Genomic DNA, 19,249 nt, shown 5'->3' with positions numbered 1-19,249 from the left:
ATGTGAAGAGCAATTATTCGCTGTGCCCAATTGAGGTCGCCCTTTTGAGGCTCGCCTTTTTGTGCGCGCCCTTATTGAAGGATACCGTCTTGTACGTCCGTAATATACCTTTAATTTTCTCTGGCGGTAATACAGGCGTGTGCGTCGGTAATATGCCTTTAATCTCCTCTGACAGTAATACTGGCTTGTATGTGGCTGTAATATGCGTCACTGTATTGTGTACCTTTAATTTCCTCTCGCAGTAACACTGGTTTGTATTTCCATAAAACGCCTGTAACTTTCTCTGACAGTAATATCGCGCATCGCACCGTGCCCCGCGCATGCGCACTTCATCAGAAGACACCCACACACGGACACCTGGACGCACATAGGGATTTTATATATATAGATTATTATTGTTATTCATCTCTTCATGTACACTTATAACTCCCAGTCCCCCATTCCCAATTTTAAACAATCCTTGACTAATCTACTCATATGTCGTCTCAACACATTAATGCCATCCAGTTCAAATGTTAACCTGATGTGGTGGAAAAAGTCCCATTTGTTCCAGAACCCCCCATAAACGTTCACCCTACTATCTTACACCAAGATTTAAGCCCTTCTAATATTTTCAGTCTTATCTGGACTGCTGTGTGGCTTAGGCAGAATCCCTGAGAAGACTTGGCAACTAACCCTTTAAAATGTTCTGATTTGCAGAACTGACAGCCTGCCCTTATATATGTCATTTGGTCTAACATGGACAATGACAAGTGGATCAAGCCCTGCTCTGTCAAGAGTCTTAATCAACACTTCCAAGGAGGTCTCCTACATATGCACCTGGAAGGCAAAATACTGTGTGAGACTCTCTGAGCATGGAGCTAACCTGTGCTTCAGCCCCCTTGGGTTGTTAGGGGGTGGGGATTAGGGGTTGCTCCTCCATCCTGCTTACCGCCTCAAGTGACACAATCCAGTTCCACTAGGACCTGAAAATTGTTGAACACTACCAGTTCAGAGGTTGATGCCCCTAAACAGTTTGCACCATTAGCCTTGTGACTGTGACCCACCTCTTTCTATCTGTCTGGTTTGGAGTTTCCTCCTGTGCCACCTTAGGGGTGCACAATATCTCTCTAAAGGATACCTGGACCAGGTCCGCCAATTCTCTATTACAACTGACTCCTCCAAGCCATCGTCCAAAAAATCCAGCGTCCAACAGGACTTGCATTGTATTGGCATCATTTCTAAGATTTGGCTCTAGATTACTAAAATGCTCAGCTTTTTTTCTAGTTTTGCACAATCAAAAGTAATTTAGGATGAAAAATAGCCTTATACTATAGCACCTTTGTCATTTCCTAACTTTGGAATATAAATTGCTGATGCCATTATTTCAATTGCCTTCACTTTTCAGTGATGTATATATAGGAATTAGATCATTCTTTGAGCCCTAATTAAACAAAAACATTTGGACATACACCAGTCTCAACATTAAAACAATCTGCCTAATATTATGTAGGTCCAAATCATTCCACCAAACAAGCTCTGACCCATAGAGGCATGGATTCCACAAGAGTTCTGAAAGTGTCCTGAGGTATCTGGCATCAAGAAGTTAGCAGAAGATCCTTTAAGTCCTGTAAGTTTCAAGTTGGTGCCTTCGTGGATCAGCCTTGTTTTTCTAACACATTCCACAGATTCTTGATCATCTTAAGGTCTGGGGAGTTTGGGTGCAAACATTTAGTAACTGTTTGTCATGTTCCTCAAACCATCCAACATTATCCTGTTGAAAGAGGCCACTACCATCAAGGAATACTGTTACCATTATGTGGTGTACGTGGTCTGTAGCAGTCTTTAGGTAGGTGGTATGTGTCAAAGTAACATCAACATGAATTCCAGGACTCAGGGTTTCCCAGCAGAATATTGGCCATCACATTCCCTTCTTCACATTATGTATTCTGCTGCCATCTCTTCTTGAGATAAATGACACACATTCATCCAGCTGTTCACATGACTAAAAGAAAATGTGACTCATCAGACCAGGCCAGCTTCTTCCATTTCTATATGCTACAGTTTTGACACTCACATGCCCATTTGGGGGCACTTTCAGTGGTGGATAGGAGTCAGCATGAGCACTCAGACCGATCTACAGCTACGCAACCCTCTACGCAGCAAGCTGTGATGCACTGTTTGCTCTGACATCTTTCTCTCACAGACACCATTAAGTTTTTTTCTGATATTTTTGCTACAGTAGCTCATCTGTGGGTTTGCACCAGATGGACTAGCCTTCGCTCCTCACATGCATCAATGAGTCTTGTGCACCTATGGGTCTGTTGCCACTTCACTGGTTGTCCTTCCTTGTACCACATTTGGCAGGTACTAACCACTACATACTGGCAACACCCTAGAACACCTGCCATTTTGGAGATGTTCTGATCCAGTCATCTAGCCCTTGCAATATGGTCCTTGTCAAAGTCAATTAGATCCTTATGCCTGCCCATTTATCTTCTTCAAAAACTGTTCACTTGCTTTCTAATATATCCTATCCCTTGACAGGTGCAAATGTAATGCGATAATCAAAGTTATTCAGTGGTTTTAATATTGTGGCTGATTGGTATATGCTTACATAAGTCCTTACACCCTTATTGCAGTTGTTTTTGTAAAGATATATGTCTTTGAATATTAATTTTGCAAATATAAATGTCTTTTAATATGAAAGCACTGGTAAAAATCTCTCATTAGTAACATCAGATATATTCTGATCCTTGTAAATTATTAAACCCAAGAGGGACACAGAATTCCCAAACTATACACAACATTTTGAAACATTAACCACATCCATGCTTTTAAAAAATATATCACTGATATTTATCGTGGTATTTTACAAACTTTTTTTAAAACTCTGGTAATATCTGAAAATGTTACACTTAAACTAGATAGCATATATATATATAGAGAGAGAGAAGTTAGGAGCATGCACTGATACAGCACATTGCTGCACCCAACACATGATAAACCACCTCAAGATCCCAGATTAGGACCTGAGTGCAGCCATGCAACAGGTGATACCTCAGCACGCATATAGGATTGCAATAAATACTTTGCATAATTATGAAAAAGATTAAATTCTTAGCTCAGAGCACTAGTGAGTATGTGGGCACGCCAGTACTAGTCTGAGCACTAAACAAGTTGGCCAACAGGTATATAAAGTATGTAGACACAGAAGCAAAAAAAAAATATTCAGATGCATCAACCAACACATGATTACTGTACATGGTTAAATGTGAAAAATATTTGGTTTTATTCTCAAGCTGCAGTATACATGTTTTGTTATGGATATAGCATAAAGGGAAACAAACATGTATATGTATTGCAAGTATAGCATTTTTACTGAATATACTGTATAAAATGAATCCAAGAATCTCCCTTGTAAAAAAACTAGTGGAACTAGTAGAAAAAAGTTAATGAAGTAGTGTTGTCTATTGTCACTATGATGTAGGAATACATGTTTAAACATTTTTAAGTCTGAAACTGGAGTTTGCTGTACCGATATTTTCTTAGTAAAAAGCCAAAAGGACTTAATCTTGGAATTTTTAATTTTCAAGGATATAATTTTGTGATAACATATCATAACATTCTCATACTAGTTCAGGGTCTTTGGGGGCTGTAGCTTGCCCTGGCAGTACTAATTACATGGCAAAAAAACAGCTCCAATAATATCCAGAGCACCAGTCCACCACAAGGTCCACACACACAACCCTACTCAACCAGTTTGAAAAAGACAATCATCATAACCAGCATATCCTTCATTATAATAAGGATAATCATAGTACCCAGATGAACACTACACAGACATGGAAATAATTTGTAGACCCCACATGGACAAAAGCTGATCACAGTATTAAAATACAGGATGTTAGATTTGTGATTCAGAAGCGCTACCCACTGCACCACAGTTTTCAAGATGAATTTGTTTATTTAGTAGAGGTAAGTAACAACAATACTAACATTTATTTATATAGCACATTCTCATACAAAGAATGTACCTCAAAGTGCTTTCCAAGATGTCAAAGAGAAAGATACAAGAAAAGAAAAAACAAATAAAATTAGGTAAGCATATTGTGATGCGTGAGTCACTGTCTTGCACCCCAAAACACAAGGCTGAGTCTCAGTACTTTAGAAAAACCAGCTTTATTTAGCTTGAAACAGGAACAGCAGGGTTATTTATTGCAGCAAGAGCTACCACCATCCTATACACAGACACAGCAAACAGGCATAGTTGGGGCCAGGTCAGTGGGCAAATTATACAGTTCCCTGCATTTATAATGTTCCTTGTATCACCCATTGGCGACAGGAGCTTATAGTGCAACCGCAATCGGTTTGCAGTCGTTTCCGTGGCACTATGCTGCTGCGCTTGCGAGCTTGCAGTTGCCTCAGTGACAAACAAGCAGTCCTCCACAGACATGGCAGTCATGCTTCGGCATGCAGTGCCATTTGGAGGATGGGTCCTAAAAGAGTCCAGAAATCTCACAATATTAATAAATAAGTAACAAAAATAAATAAATCCATATGATCTTATGAAACATAGATACCCTTAATTCTTTTAAGGGTAGCATCCTTATATACAATAACATCTTATTAAAGAAAGAAACATCCTGTAAGAAGACAAATCAGTTATCAGGCAGGAGAAAAGCTGTTCGTTGTATATTTTAATTACTCCTCGGCAAAATGCCTTAAAGTGAGCATTCTTCAAAAGCAGTCTGTTACAGCATGGTCAGAATGATCAGAGAAACAAAGAATAGAGGTTCATTTTATAAACTACTGAATTTACATACAGTGTCAATCAATGCAAACATTTATGCTGGTTGGTTCATTGATTTACACCCAAATGACTTATATAAAGTAAAAGTCTTATTATGTTATATTCTGGTTCTTCTTATAGCTTTGAGTTGAGCCACCACACTTAAAATCTCTGTGAATATAACAACTGTCCATTCTGGTTCTTTACAGGACATCTGGTGATTAGTCATTTTTCAATACATTTTGTTGTTCACTTGACCATTATCTGGTTTCCTGATATGCCTACAAAGGTTTCTGACATTTTTTAACCCTTTATGCTATTTCTTTAAGATGAAAGCTATGTTAACCCTAAAATTATTCATCCATATTCCCCTCTTTGAGACTTCTTAAAGTCCCAGGACCAGCTTCCAACTGTAACTTGATTCCCAATCTGTATAAAATGTGTGTATACTAAATATGTTCCCCCTTTGGGTCTAAAAAGAAGTAAAACATTCCTAGCTAGCTGAATTTGGGGAAATGATAGAAATCCGTGGAAATCATTAATACATAAGATCCATCCATCCATCCATTATCCAACCCGCTATATCCTAACTACAGGGTCACGGGGGTCTGCTGGAGCCAATCCCAGCCAACACAGGGCGCAAGGCAGGAAATAAACCTCGGGCAGGGTGCTAGCCCACTGCAGAATACATAAGATAAATCGCATAAATCAGTAATAGTTAATAAAGATAAATCAGATAAATCAATAATAGCTAATAAAATCAAAAGATTCAAAAAAGATTGAAAATCAAGTCAAACAATAACATGTATCAAAGTCCATTTTCCTCAGAGTATACTGGCATTACATGCTTTCCCCTAAAAATCTCAGACTTGTGTCCCATAACCTTTTAACTTTTAAGTATGATGATAAAACGTTGTCAACAATTATTTGATTTCCTTCTTATCCAAAAAACATTAGCTATCTTAATTCACAAAAGTGTACCTAGTCCTATATTTTTCATAAATGGTCAGATCATTCATTATTGTTGGTGGCAACACCGACAGCACAAGTATTTACCTGAAAACTTCAAAAGTTGTCTAGTTTATGTTACCAATGATGTATACATCAATAACCAGAGACAGAGTCCTCATGCACACAACAACCATGCTCACATCCATTGTGCTCTCATCCACAAAGTTTCCCCAATTTTCATCGTGCTGTGGCCTTAAATTAGATGATCATCTTTGCTATATAAAAACAGCTATCTTTTTGAAAGTAGGTGTCAATCCTCCCTTCAGAAGATGTCAGCACTATTGTCATTAATGCAAGCCACTGGCTCATGTCAAGGTCACATTAAAATTGCAAGGGTTGTACCCAAGCTTCTTATTGATGTTAAAGTCTTCTGCCACCAGCTGGGATCCTTGATATCTGGGCTTTACAATTTCACAAACTGCACACTCCTTACTCCACGCATAAGACACTCCCATCTCTGTTGTGCTGAATTATTACTTTGTTTTACTATCTTCTATATTACTTAGGCCCATGAAGCCATAAACTCTTTTGTCCTGTATTGCCACCAACTATTTTTGTCTATATGGCCCTAATTACCCCAGTTCCTAAAATCACTATTTGCACTATCCCACAAACTTAATTTCCCTTGTACCATGTTCTACAAACTTAAAGGTTTGTACTATACCCTGTATCTATCATGTTTAACACCCAATATACAATGTGTGTCCTAATGTTGCATTTAATCCTAATGCAAAATACCTAATACATTAATATTCACATTTGTTCCATCTTTCTGTATCATTTACTACTACACAATAAAATGTACATTCTTCATGAAAAACAATAATTAAACAAATGGTACATTTTGTTTATTTCAAGTCTTTTAGTTTAAACTATATCTTCACCTGTCTTCTTAGGTTAACTGTATAGTATACAATCAATAACCAAGAAAGCTTACAATTGGACTGAATTTTAACGGGTAATGCTATAAGTGCTAATAATCATGTGTTAAATCCTGATTAACAGTCCAAAATACATACAAACATTAAAAGTATTTTTTTCCACCAAAGTATCAATAAACTTATTAAAAACATCGATCAAAAAATATTTACTCTTACAGATTTCTCAAAGTGCTGACCAAGTTATGCCAATCACATTTTTTAAACTTGTCTAATTGCTACACAGGTTAAACCTAAAATTATTCAAATTCATAGTAACTGTGCAGTACTTCCATTAATAAAACAATTACAAATATTCAATAAGTAAATGTTGCTTATGAAAAAGTGTTCATTTGCCTTGCTGTGCTTGTAGATAATTAACTTTTTCTCCTATACCTTCCGTAGCTCCATAGTTAACATCATGAATTTTCCTCGAAGATGTTGTTGCGGAAAAATTGAGATTAGGTTGTAGTTCCGACTCCTAGGCCAAGAAGAATTCAAATACTTGGTCAACAACTGCCACAAAATTGCAAAAAAGTGGATGGCAAAAAAAAAAATTGTGAGGCAAATCAAGGACAGTTAAAGTGGGCTCTGGCAAAGCACATAGAACCCTGCACAGTAAAAGTCTGAATCGGGTCTTGGGTTCCAATACCCAAAAGCAAAAGATATCAATATCCTGGAGCTCTTGATCTAATGAATGAGGCTGTGGTCTGGATGCCATGCAGACTGCCCTCTACGATTCTGTACGCACAGTGGTCTTTCAGTATCAATGGTCACCTGCACAGTTGATTTGTTAGCAGCATGAACCTGTGATCTCTTGGACTGGAATTTAAATACATTGTCCAGTAGTCAATTGGTTGATGGCTTTGTCCACGGTTTGATCCCCTCTCTGGTATGGCTTGTTTCTCCTTGGGAGTTGGATGATTCATTTGTCTGCAGACCTTTAATACAGCTCATTCTCCAGGTTCAAAATCAAGTGCTGTCATAAACAACATACTAGGAAAAATAGCTTTTACCTGCAAGTGTAAAGACTTAAAAGTGTTGTTCCAAATTATTCAGCATTGCAATACTTCATTTATAAATTTTTAAAAGTTACTTATAGATCCCAAAAATAGTGTCTCATGAGATGTTAGGCCTGTTTCATTGGGGGAACCCCTTATCAAAAATGCTAGTGGTTAAACAGGCAGTCATTTTATCTAGTCTCTGTCTCTTATGCAATTGGTTTTTAATGGTCAAAAATGACTTTTACAGCCGATAATAAGCACAATGCACACGTTTCTACTCAAAAAATTCCTGTAAAGTTATATCTAGTTTGGCCATTGTTGTGGTCTCCAACTCAATTAAAAGCATATTCATCATAAAAAGTAAATCATCACAATATAAAATAAAGTCAGTCTTAATATACATACACCAAAGGAAAAGCATTCAATTGTCTCAAAATATTCTAACTATTGGTACTTAAACTTTTCTGTTATACAAATACCTTTGCAAAATAAAAATATCAACCTACCCCCCTTTAGAGGAAATGTGGAGCAGGAGGATATCAGTCAGTAAGAACCCTGAAACCAATTCCATTAATATTACAAGTTCATAAAAGCCAAATGTTATAACTCTTCTACAGAGAGCACATATATGCAGAAGTGCCAAACAAACCAAATCAAAAGAGAAAGTAGAATGGTTGGAGGTTATTAGTTAAAAAACCATGTTTAGTGGAGGTTCCTGTAGAAATTAGGAAAATTTGGAAATGACTTCAACCTTCACCATTGAGCTAGAATCTGGGTAGGTACTTTTTGTTCCCCCTGTTCATAGTGTAATGGATGATAACATAATATCAGTGTCCTCCAGAGAGCATCTCTCAGTCAGTACAGCAAGTAGATTCCACACTCTGGACTGATAAATTCCTAATTATCGTTAGAAATGAGATCACAATAAACTAAACAGTTCAGCTCCACTTTCCCTTTCCCAATTGCTCTAATTACAGAATATTGTTCAAATATGTACAGTCTTGGAATTTAAATTATTTAGAAAAGAAATTAATTTTTCACTTCATCTAAGGCTAACAGGGTTTTTTCAAAAGCTACAATTATCTTCCAAAAATACATCTATTATTATCTCAACATGTATAATCTTAAAGCTAAACGGTTTCTATATTCATATCCCAGCTACTTTTCTTTAAGATAATATTTTACCAATTAAATTGACACATACATTTCTACGTATAGCTTCAGAGTTTATCAAGTGTCTGGAATGTTTCATTAGAGCATCAAATTATAGAAAATAAAGCTAACCCCTATTATCTGCTATGTACTGTAGTCATTAAACATCAACACTGTTCTTCACATTTAAATTTTTCAAATTACTTGTGAACAAGGAGTGATGGGAAAAGAAATCAACATCTCACACTGTATCAAATGCCTTATAATTCAAAATCTATTTTTTTATTTAAAAATGCTATGATGGTAGTTAGTGCTTCATACCACTGCATACAGTGCTTTACAGATAATATTTTGAAATATATATATAAAATTTAGCTATGCGTAATACTATTGATTTCTTTTACCCATAACCTCCTGTTAAGGCTAGTTGTTTATGCATGCTTTTTCGTTGATATCATCCTGAGATGCTTCTTGCAGCTTCTCCAGAATGCTGATCTGTAGAAGAAGCACAGTCTACCTTTTTGTTAGTTAACTCCACCTTTTGCACAGCATATCTTAGTATAGAATGCTACCTAGACTGGAAGCCAGTGCTCATCATCCGCTTTCTTGCTATCCTAGAGAATATGTCTTCTTTTTTTTACTTAAATTTTAAATTACTAAAAGAACTTTCTTTCATTTGAGTATGGTCAATACTCAAACTAACTTAAATTCCTTCATATATACTTCAGTCACAAGGATCTTTCACATATTGTAAAACACATTCAAAAGTCACTTAAACTGCCTTTAACACATTTAAACTTACTCAAGTTTTATTATTATTATTATTATTTAGCATCTGATATTTATTAAGCATTTACACACTCTTTTCCTGTCATTGCTTACATTTATTTTACTCCACACAGAGAATATGCAAGTTTGAACCCTCATTTCCTGTTGCTGGGCAACAGTGCCAACCACAGCGCCACCATATCATCCTTACTTCAATAACCTATTTAGTAAGTCAACTGACACACAAACACATACCAGCAACATTTTATTCTTGACAGTGATTGTCTCCTTATATTTTATAATTATCAAAGAACATTTTCCTCCAAGACTTGATCAGGGTCTGAAGAAAAGATATTTTATACATATAAACATTTTTATAAGCAAAGTGGAGACGTTTTCAATTTATCAAATATTGCATACCAGTAACGGCGCACTGCACGATAACGTGCAGTGAATACACTTGACTTATAGTTTTCAGACTCTTTCTCCGTACGTTTAGCATTCGTTTGCTCAAAGGTTGATACGCTTGCTGTTTCATGAGCTGCTCTTCTTTTCTCCACCCTAGCGGCCTGCTTCTTCTCTTCTTTCATCTGCATCTTTTCGCATTAAAACTGATTAAGTCAGTGTTTGTGTTGCAATTAGTACGTTTTTCTTAATTTTTCACTTAAGCTGGCACTTAAGTGTTCAATCTGCCTCAAGAATGATTTAAGATATGAAGAGGTAGAGGAAGTGATGGCGAAGGTGGTAGAGATGAAAACAGCACCCATAGCGTATTATATAAGATTTTCAAAACTCACATTTTAACTCATATTTACACAGAGCTCTGGAAATTAATATTTGTTTTAAATTTGTGTTCACAATATATTTTTAGCAGACACTGTGAACACTCAATTTAATACCAATACATTTCAGACAAAGAAGTTCCATTCACACACCATTTTTTAGTCATAGAACAGCATTTTCAAACACATGGAGCATTCCTTCAAGGCATTCTAATCACTTGCAACATTTTTCCCTCAACATCTCATAACTTAAGCATCATTTTTTACCTTTCAAACATCCTCTCGATCTCACTTATTGACAACTCTCTGTCACTCGCTTGCTCTCTTTCGTCACTTGTGCAACTTCACTGCGCATTAAGATCTAAGTATTTTAAGTTTTTATTTTAACAACTCCACCTTTGGTTCCGGCAAACTTCCGCACGTACCAATTTTGTAGAGATTGCACAAGGCGGCAGTGCGGGATATCATCACAGTGTTGTGAATTACCTGAAACATCCATTAAATTCCAAGGACACCTTGCCACAATATCTCTAAAAATGATGTTTAAAAATTACATCCATTAATTCATGGATGCGCCCATTCCAGCAAGCATCAGGCACAAGACAGAAGCAATCCCTGGACGTGGCATCAGCTCATAGCAAGGTGAACACAAGCACGCACATAACACTAGTGTTGTTTTAGCGTCACCAAATCCCCAAACCTGCATGTCCTTGGAAGGAGACTGGAGCACAATGTGGAAACCCACCAGGAAAACATGCAAATTCCAGGCAGGGAACACCAGGGATGTGACTCCCTGCGAAGCAGCAGCGCTACCGCTTTTCCACCGTGCCTCCTCACATGTGTAATTATTAACAGGATTCATTATTTAAATTAATGTTAACGACTCATCTGTAAAATGTAACATACATACTTTAATGCATTTCATCATGAAAGTGATATCAAGTATAAATCTAAGGATTCTAAATGTGCAGATAGCTGTTGTATCATAAATTTAATGTGTTCTGTGTGGCGATTGCTGCTTGCCGCTTCACTGGGTTGCCAGAAGCACTTAGGGATTAACAACTGGGATGGTTTTAAGATGACTTTTACGACAGTCTGCTTTAGTGATAAAATAAACTACAAGCTTAAAATGGACGTTTTGAGATTAAAGCCGAAATTTTTTCACTGTATTCTTAATTTTTTTCTTTGTGGCTCAAATATGCTGGCATACATTCTGATGCTGCTGTGGAGGTGCAAAAAAAAAAAAAAGACAGCACAGAAGATGGCATGTGAGACTTTTAAAATGTATTGTGTCATTACGTTGGGGAATATGTGACTCTTGAAAATAAAAGCACCACGAGTGCATTTGTATGTTGGCATTTTGCTTCACCACATTGAACCAGTCATCCAGGGGTGTCCCAAGCCTTTATGGGGCCCTAAGCAGAACAATATTTGGGCCACACACACCCCCACTGCCTTGGTGCTGCCAAAACAACTGTTGTCAATGCTTGATCATTCGCACACCTACTATAAATTTAACACACCCATTATCACTTTTATTCGTTGTTGCGGTTGCTTACGTTATACCAATGTCAGCCTGGCATATTTTCACCCTTATGTGGTTTTTAATCTTAAAAGGCATTAAACTCACCAAAGTGGTGTCGTGCTATTTGTGCACTTTAATAAAATTCAGGTTTCCTAAAGTGAAAGTTTCCTAACCCAGCCCTCAGGTTCCCCTAGACAGTTCAGCTTTTTGTTTTATTCTAACTCTCAGCACACCTGAACCATGTGTTCAGTATTACTGATTGCTTGGCTCTGTTGTAGAGGGGAGTTAAAATAAAGCAAAAAGTTGGACTGTCTTGGGGGGCCTGACGGCTGGGATGAAAATCCCTATTCAAAGAGATGCAGTACTTTGAGTACAGTACAGTGATAAATTCTATATTGAATGTGGTGTGTTGAAAAGTAACCAAATAAACCTGTAGGCCATGCATTTACTGTTAACATGTTAAACACTTTAATTGCTTTTTGCTAAAAAATGTTCAACATATAAAAGTGCAGAACACCTATCAACTTCAAATGAAATAAAATAACTTATTTTAAAAATATAAAATGCAACCCAAAATAAAGACAACATCAAATAAATTAAATACATTCTTAAATAATGACATAAAATCAAAAGATGAACATGTAACAACATTACAATAAATGTTCAAGAATAAAATATAAATAATAACTAATAATAATAATAATTAACCACTCGTGCACCTGAGTTATTGTCGAACATTACATGCCAAGGGGTACTACAGTCACTAGTGCAAGTTACTGTGACTTGCTGGAGACCAATGTGAAGCTTGCTATTCGATCCAAGCAGCTGGGACTGCTGTCTCAAGGAGTCCTTGACAATGCCTGGCCACATACTGCTAAGAACACCAAGGCTTGTCTGGAGAAACTAAACTTTGAGGTATTGCCACATCCTCCTTATTCACGAGATTTGGCACCATGTGATTTCCATCTTTTTGAACCGCTAAAAAACATCTGGGTGGTCATCATTTGGTCATCATTCACACATGATGATGTGAAGAAAGCGGTGCACGAGTAGTTATGAGGACAAGACAAATCTTTTATTCTGTTGTAATCCAGGCACTTTCAGGCAGGTGGTGCAGTTAAGTTTAAAAATATATAAGTTTTAAGCTAAAGTATTCTGTGGAAAAGGCCAAACCTGTTCCTAAGGCTGTAACATGCTAGCTGTTAAAATGAAATACTCCATAATCCAAATAATTTCTTAGAAAGAACAAGAACGCTAGAGATGAATTTAGAAAACATGAAAGCAGCATCAAAAACATTGTGAGCAGCTTAACATAAGTAGCACTGTAGACTCTACTGCTAAAGTCTGTGGATCATAACACATATTTGCGAAGTTTTGCTGCTGTAAACTTTTCTTACATAACAGCAAAACAGGTTGGCCATCAACAATTTAAAACCACATTAACTATATTGCAGTATTCAAGATAAACCCGGATTTAGCTTGAAATCTTCTTGTGTCATGGGCATGAAGCTACTATGTCGGTGGACGTAAGACTATAGATACAATTTGCAGAAAGAGAAAACCCCACAAATAGAAAGGAAACCCAAATTAAGTAAAAGTCTAACATCTAACTGAAGTTAAAGGAGGAATCAGTGTACTGATACCAGTTAGGCACACAATTGCTATTAAGGATTATAATAAAGGATTAGGAATTTTTCTTCTTTTTTAGCATGCTTCACTGATGGTAGAAGACAGTAAAGAGTGCTAGTAAATTTAATTAAATGTAATACCAATTATTAGTATGCTGAAGTTTCAAATACCTTGATGGGACGCTTGTACTGCTATAGTACTGTATATGAGTAGAATGATTGAATCACTGTATATGTCTCACAGTTGCTTCTGAATCTTTAAACATTTTTTTTACTGCTTAGATGCTCTGTAACACACAATGGAATATCAAATGTTTCCACGCAATGCAGAAAATGTCTGGCCAGCTAAATTCGGAGTACTGCTCTCCATAGACAGCAGTAGACTTTATGAGAAATGAAAAATATATAGTTGTAGATTTTTATTATAAATACTGATTAAAATAGAAAGAAAATTTGCTTTAGGTGAAGGCTACACTCCATTTCGTTTTGTTTTAGTGTAGCTCTTCTTGCCTGTAGCAAAGATTTTTACTAGAATACCATCTCAAATGACAATATAAAACTGCATGTATAGTTTCTCTTTCATATTGCTCTTTTCAAAAGCACATATTGTCACTCACATTAAGCAGAACTGGTTTCTAATTAAACACAGAAGCCAATTATTATGACGATATTGTCCACGTAGTTGACACACAATGCCTCAACCAGCAATACTTTATTACATTTAGCAATTTAAAAGTACTTTGATCTAGCTCAAGGTTGGGCAATGTCGGTGCTGGAGAGTCGCATTGGCTACAGGTTTTTCATTCCATCCCAATTGCTTAATTAGAAATCAATCCTTGCCAGTCTCAGACCCTGTTTAATTTTATGGCTTGTTAGTCTGCAATGTAAGGTTCTTATAGTATAGATTTTTTTCCTTTCCAAGGCTATCATGATTTGAAGCCTAAAATGTATAATTTTCAGTCTGTCACAATTTTCTACTAAGTTTTTTATTAAATCAAACAGTGCATGATGAACACACACAGATATAAATGGAAATAAACTAGACGGAGAACTGCTGGCTGCTTTGTCATTTACATCTTGTTGCTAATAAGGAGCCATTAAAACACTGAATGCAGCTGTTTAAGATTGAAATAAGAAGTTAAGGGTGGGGAACCTTAACACGCAAGACCACTAAAATGAAGCATCAAAATGTCACTTAAACAATAAGTGCTTCATCAGCAATAACTGACTTCTCATTAAGAAACTGGGTTGGAACAAAAACCTGCAGCCACTGCAGGTCTCCAGGACCAACATTGCCCACCCCTGATCTAGCTGAACTTGTATCTCTATGCAGCTCATTTAGTTGGAAAAGGCATAGGTAGTCTATATGATAACAGCTTTGCTCATATTTAAATGCTATAAAATACTGTTCCTGTTTTAGCACTGTTTTTTTAGTGTTGAAACATAAAATGCATTTTTTCTTCAATAAAAAATGCATTTTAATGAAACTAACTTATTTGTAATTTGCAATTTTTGTTCCTTAAGTTTATAAAGTTTGAATATTTTTGTTTTCTCTCTCTCTAAACTCATGTTTTGTCACACTTTCACAAACTTGTTGTCATATGTCTGTACTGTATACTGCTAAAATACTACTCTGCAACCTCCATTTTTTCAGACACTATGCTTCTTTGGATTGCATGACGTCATGTGACAATTAGTGTGGCAATCAAACAGTTTCTGAGTTTTGCTGTTGTGGTGAACCTGTTTTCTAACTACTGTCTTTTTCACTTTTTTTCTGTCTTCCATCTTTATTTCTTTTCCCGTTTCATTTTCTAACCCCACCCCTCTCCCTTTTCCTATCTTTTACCATCAGTATGTTGCATTTGGTTCTCTATTCTTCATCCTTATCTCCATCACCACTTTCTGCTTGGAGACACATGAAGCCTTCAACACCATCATCAACAAGACTGAGAACTGGAGTGCAGACAACGTGACACGACAGGAGGTAGTCATCGAAGTGGTCACAGACTCCTGGCTCACCTATGTAGAGGGCGTGTGCGTAATATGGTTTACCATTGAGTTTCTGATGCGGATCACCTTCTGTCCAGACAAGGTGGATTTCATTAAGAGCTCGCTCAACATTATTGACTTTGTGGCCATTCTACCCTTCTATCTGGAAGTAGGGCTAAGTGGCCTGTCTTCCAAGGCAGCCAAAGATGTCCTAGGTTTCCTTCGAGTGGTCCGTTTTGTTCGGATTTTGAGAATTTTTAAGTTGACACGCCATTTTGTGGGACTGCGTGTACTGGGTCATACACTGAAAGCCAGCACGAATGAATTCCTTCTTCTCATCATTTTCTTAGCTCTGGGGGTTCTTATCTTTGCCACAATGATATACTATGCTGAGAGAATCGGGGCTGATCCAAGTGATCCTACAGCCAGTAATCACACTAATTTCAAAAACATCCCTATTGGATTTTGGTGGGCAGTGGTCACTATGACCACATTGGGCTATGGAGACATGTACCCTGTTACTTGGTCTGGCATGCTGGTCGGGGCTTTATGTGCCTTGGCTGGGGTGCTGACCATTGCTATGCCAGTGCCCGTCATTGTGAATAACTTTGGGATGTACTACAGTTTGGCAATGGCCAAGCAAAAGTTGCCCAAGAAGAAGAATAAGCACATCCCTCGTCCCCCCCAGCCAGGATCCCCAAACTACTGTAAGCCTGATGCAATCGCCTCTCCTCAGAGGGCCATCAACTCTGGTTTGCAGGGAGGATTAGGGGGTGACTGTCCTTTGGCTCAAGAAGAGATCATTGAGATCAACAAAGCAGGTGAGAAACCTCCTCATCCACAAGGCTTGTACTCTTCTGTCATTGTCTTGTACATCATTATTCATACTGTATTCTTATGTCACAAGGTTTTTGGTAATAGATTACAGTATGCAGGGGTGTAGACTTCCACTGTTTAGTGAAAATATGCTCAAAAACTTTATACCAAATATGTGAATTATTTCTACTGACGTATAAGGACATTCATTATTTATTGCAAAATTCTCATAGAAATATATTAGTGACACTTAACCATAGAAATGGTATATGTTAATCACACTCATACAGTCCTATAACAGATTACAAGTGAACATTTGAAACATATAACATTAATCCTCTGTCATCTAATAAAATTAGATTTCACACAAAGTATGCCTGTGGCAGGAACCTAGCAGGCTCAACCACCAGCTAACATGATATTACAAGGTTGAGGCATAATCTAGATAGTAAAAAACTACTTTAAGTTTGAAGAAAGTAGTTAGGTCATACTGAAATAAGCCATTTTTGCTTTCTCTTATGTGTCATAGTAATATGATGATTACTATTTTACTAGACATGAATAATTACTTAAGCCCCTAAATCCAACCAATCTGCTCTCTAGGCTTTAAAGCCACTTGTAAATTGCTCAGAATACAAAATGATACCTGTCAGCTGCCATGTGAAACTGAATCAGTGATGCATTGTATGGGTCTGCAACCACAGTAATAATACAAGAGACATACCAAACATGCATTGGTACAAATATATAAACATAATAAAAAGTGTGAAACAAACCTTTGAGGTGGGAAGGGCTATGTGGGCTTAAAAATTAAGCTGATTATATGTTTACAAAAAGAAAGAGGTGATTTGCAATATATATTTTTGTATAATTTGCACCTATAAGCCATTATCAAAAAAGCTGCTTTAATCAAAAGTAGCAATAAGGAATAATAACATTGTAATTCCAGACAGTGCAGAATGAAAATATAATTCAAATTAAATAACACATTTTGCAAGTATTGTCAACTGTGTCAAAAGAAAAATGAAAGATTGTTTGGACTTGAGCCATTGAGACCCTCCAGCATTACAGGGTAAAGACTTAGCTTAATTGTAGAGTATATACCAATTAACTGCAAGACAAATATATACATAAATGGAAAATGTATAATCTCCAACCAATCTAGTAAATATCATTCAAGGAAACCCTAACTACCTGGACACAAAGAGCTTGTACAAACTCCACTCAGACAGGCATTTGTAACTAGGTCCCTGAGTCTTTGGAGAAGAACTAGCTATTCACTGTCTTATCAATTATTGCTGATTGTTATATCTGTTTCTGTAGATCTAAAAATATTAATATTTTACATTTATTCATTTTTGTATTAATTTTAATTAAAACAACAATGCATACAATCAAACTTGACAAAACAAAAATTCAAACCCCACCCAAAAGAAAGAGAGGAGAGCCATCCAACAAAGCAAATCTTTGAAGCCACAAGAAAGTAAGAAAATCCTTTTCCCTGATATGGAAGCTTATTCTAAAATGTTACTGATTAGATCCTAATTTTTTAAAATGTTTTGAACAGATCCTCTGAGTGAGAATTTGATTTTTTCCAATTTCAAATAGTAAAGGACATCAGATATCCACTGATTTAAAAGTGGTGGGTTGGAATTCTTCCAGTTGAACAAGACAAATTTTACATGCTAGTAGTGAGGTAAGGGCAATTACGGTTTGTTTGTCCTTCTCTACTTTAAGTCCATCTGGGAGTACACCAAAGACAGCTGTTAATGGATTAGTAGTGATTGTGACACCAAGGCTATCTGATAGGCATTCAAAGTTTTTCATCCAAAACAATTTTAATTTGGTGCAGGCCCAAAACATGTGGCCCAGTGAGGCTGGAGTTAGATTGCAACATTCACAGGTTGAATCTTGCCCTGGAAACATTTTCGATAGTTTTAATCAAGATAAATATGCTCGATAGAAGATTTTAAGTCAAATAATTGACTGCGTTGTGCAAACTGAGCTAGAGTGTATTCTGTACAGGGCTGCCTTCCACTCCTTTTCTGAAATATTAAGTGAAAGATCCTTTCGTCATTGTGCCCTGGGATCTTTGGAAGGAAGGGACTTTAAAATGATTTTATAAATTGTGAGTCTCCAAGACTGATCAGTATTTCTTCTGGAATAGAAATAGGTCTAAGGTGAAGAAAATTGGGCAGGTTTTATTTAGCAAAGTTTCTAGCTTGAAATTAGAGGAAAAATTGTCTTGAGAAGACATATATGAAGATTAATTGTTTGTAGGATGCAAAAACATTATCAATGTACAAGTCTGTAAATGTTTTAATCCCATACACTTCCAAGCATTAAATATTGTGTATGTTTGAGAGGGTGGAAAGGAATGGTTGTCATGTGAGGTCAGAAGTTCACTGGAAAAAGCACACTTTTATTCAAATTAATTTTGGGTCCAGGTATCTTTTGAAAGTCTGCTAGTGCTTTTAATAATAATAATAATAATTTTTTGCATTTATATAGCGCTTTTCTCACTACTCAAAGCGCTCAGCAATTGCAGGTTAAGGGCTTTGCTTAAGGGCCCAACAGAGCAGAGTCCCTATTGGCATTGACGGGATTCCAACCGGCAACCTTCCGATTGCCAGTGCAGATCTCTAGCCTCACAGCCACCACTCCGCCCAGAATTTTGTAGGTCAGATGTATACAGTACCTATATCATCTGCATATATTGATATTTTCTGCTCAAGTCCTTCTCTGAGAATCCCCTTTATCTCTGATGCATTTCAAAAGTAAACAGCCAATGGCTCAATGCTGATTGCAAAAAGCAATGGTGATAGGGAACATCCTTGTTGAGTACCCCGTTCTAGTTTGAAATAGTCCAAAATAATGCATAGTATA

The 19,249-nt window shown here is 36.7% G+C and overlaps 1 protein-coding gene and 1 long non-coding RNA gene across 7 annotated transcripts in view; one reads left to right on the top strand and one right to left on the bottom strand.

The window, feature by feature from the left end:
- LOC127529583 (uncharacterized) overlaps nt 1-19,249 on the bottom strand; it is a 369,736-nt gene that overhangs the window by 278,196 nt on the left and 72,291 nt on the right. The gene's annotated exons all lie outside the window — the stretch shown is intronic.
- The window catches only part of LOC114661355 (potassium voltage-gated channel subfamily C member 1-like), a 227,438-nt gene that overhangs the window by 170,159 nt on the left and 38,030 nt on the right, over nt 1-19,249 (top strand). For all 5 annotated transcript variants that reach the window (XR_007936194.1, XM_051933545.1, XM_051933542.1 and 2 more), the window contains exon 3: nt 15,411-16,368. Coding sequence is in view for 4 of the 5 variants with exons in the window: in XM_051933545.1 (XP_051789505.1) it covers nt 15,411-16,368 (958 nt within the window). In the remaining variant the exon portion in view is untranslated. The remainder of the gene's footprint in view (nt 1-15,410; nt 16,369-19,249) is intronic.

This window comes from Erpetoichthys calabaricus, chromosome 11 (genome assembly GCF_900747795.2).
Source record: "Erpetoichthys calabaricus chromosome 11, fErpCal1.3, whole genome shotgun sequence".
Taxonomy (NCBI): Eukaryota; Metazoa; Chordata; class Cladistia; order Polypteriformes; family Polypteridae; genus Erpetoichthys; species Erpetoichthys calabaricus.
The sequence above is the reverse complement of the archived record's forward strand: the minus strand, read 5'-3'. Positions and strand labels throughout refer to the sequence as shown.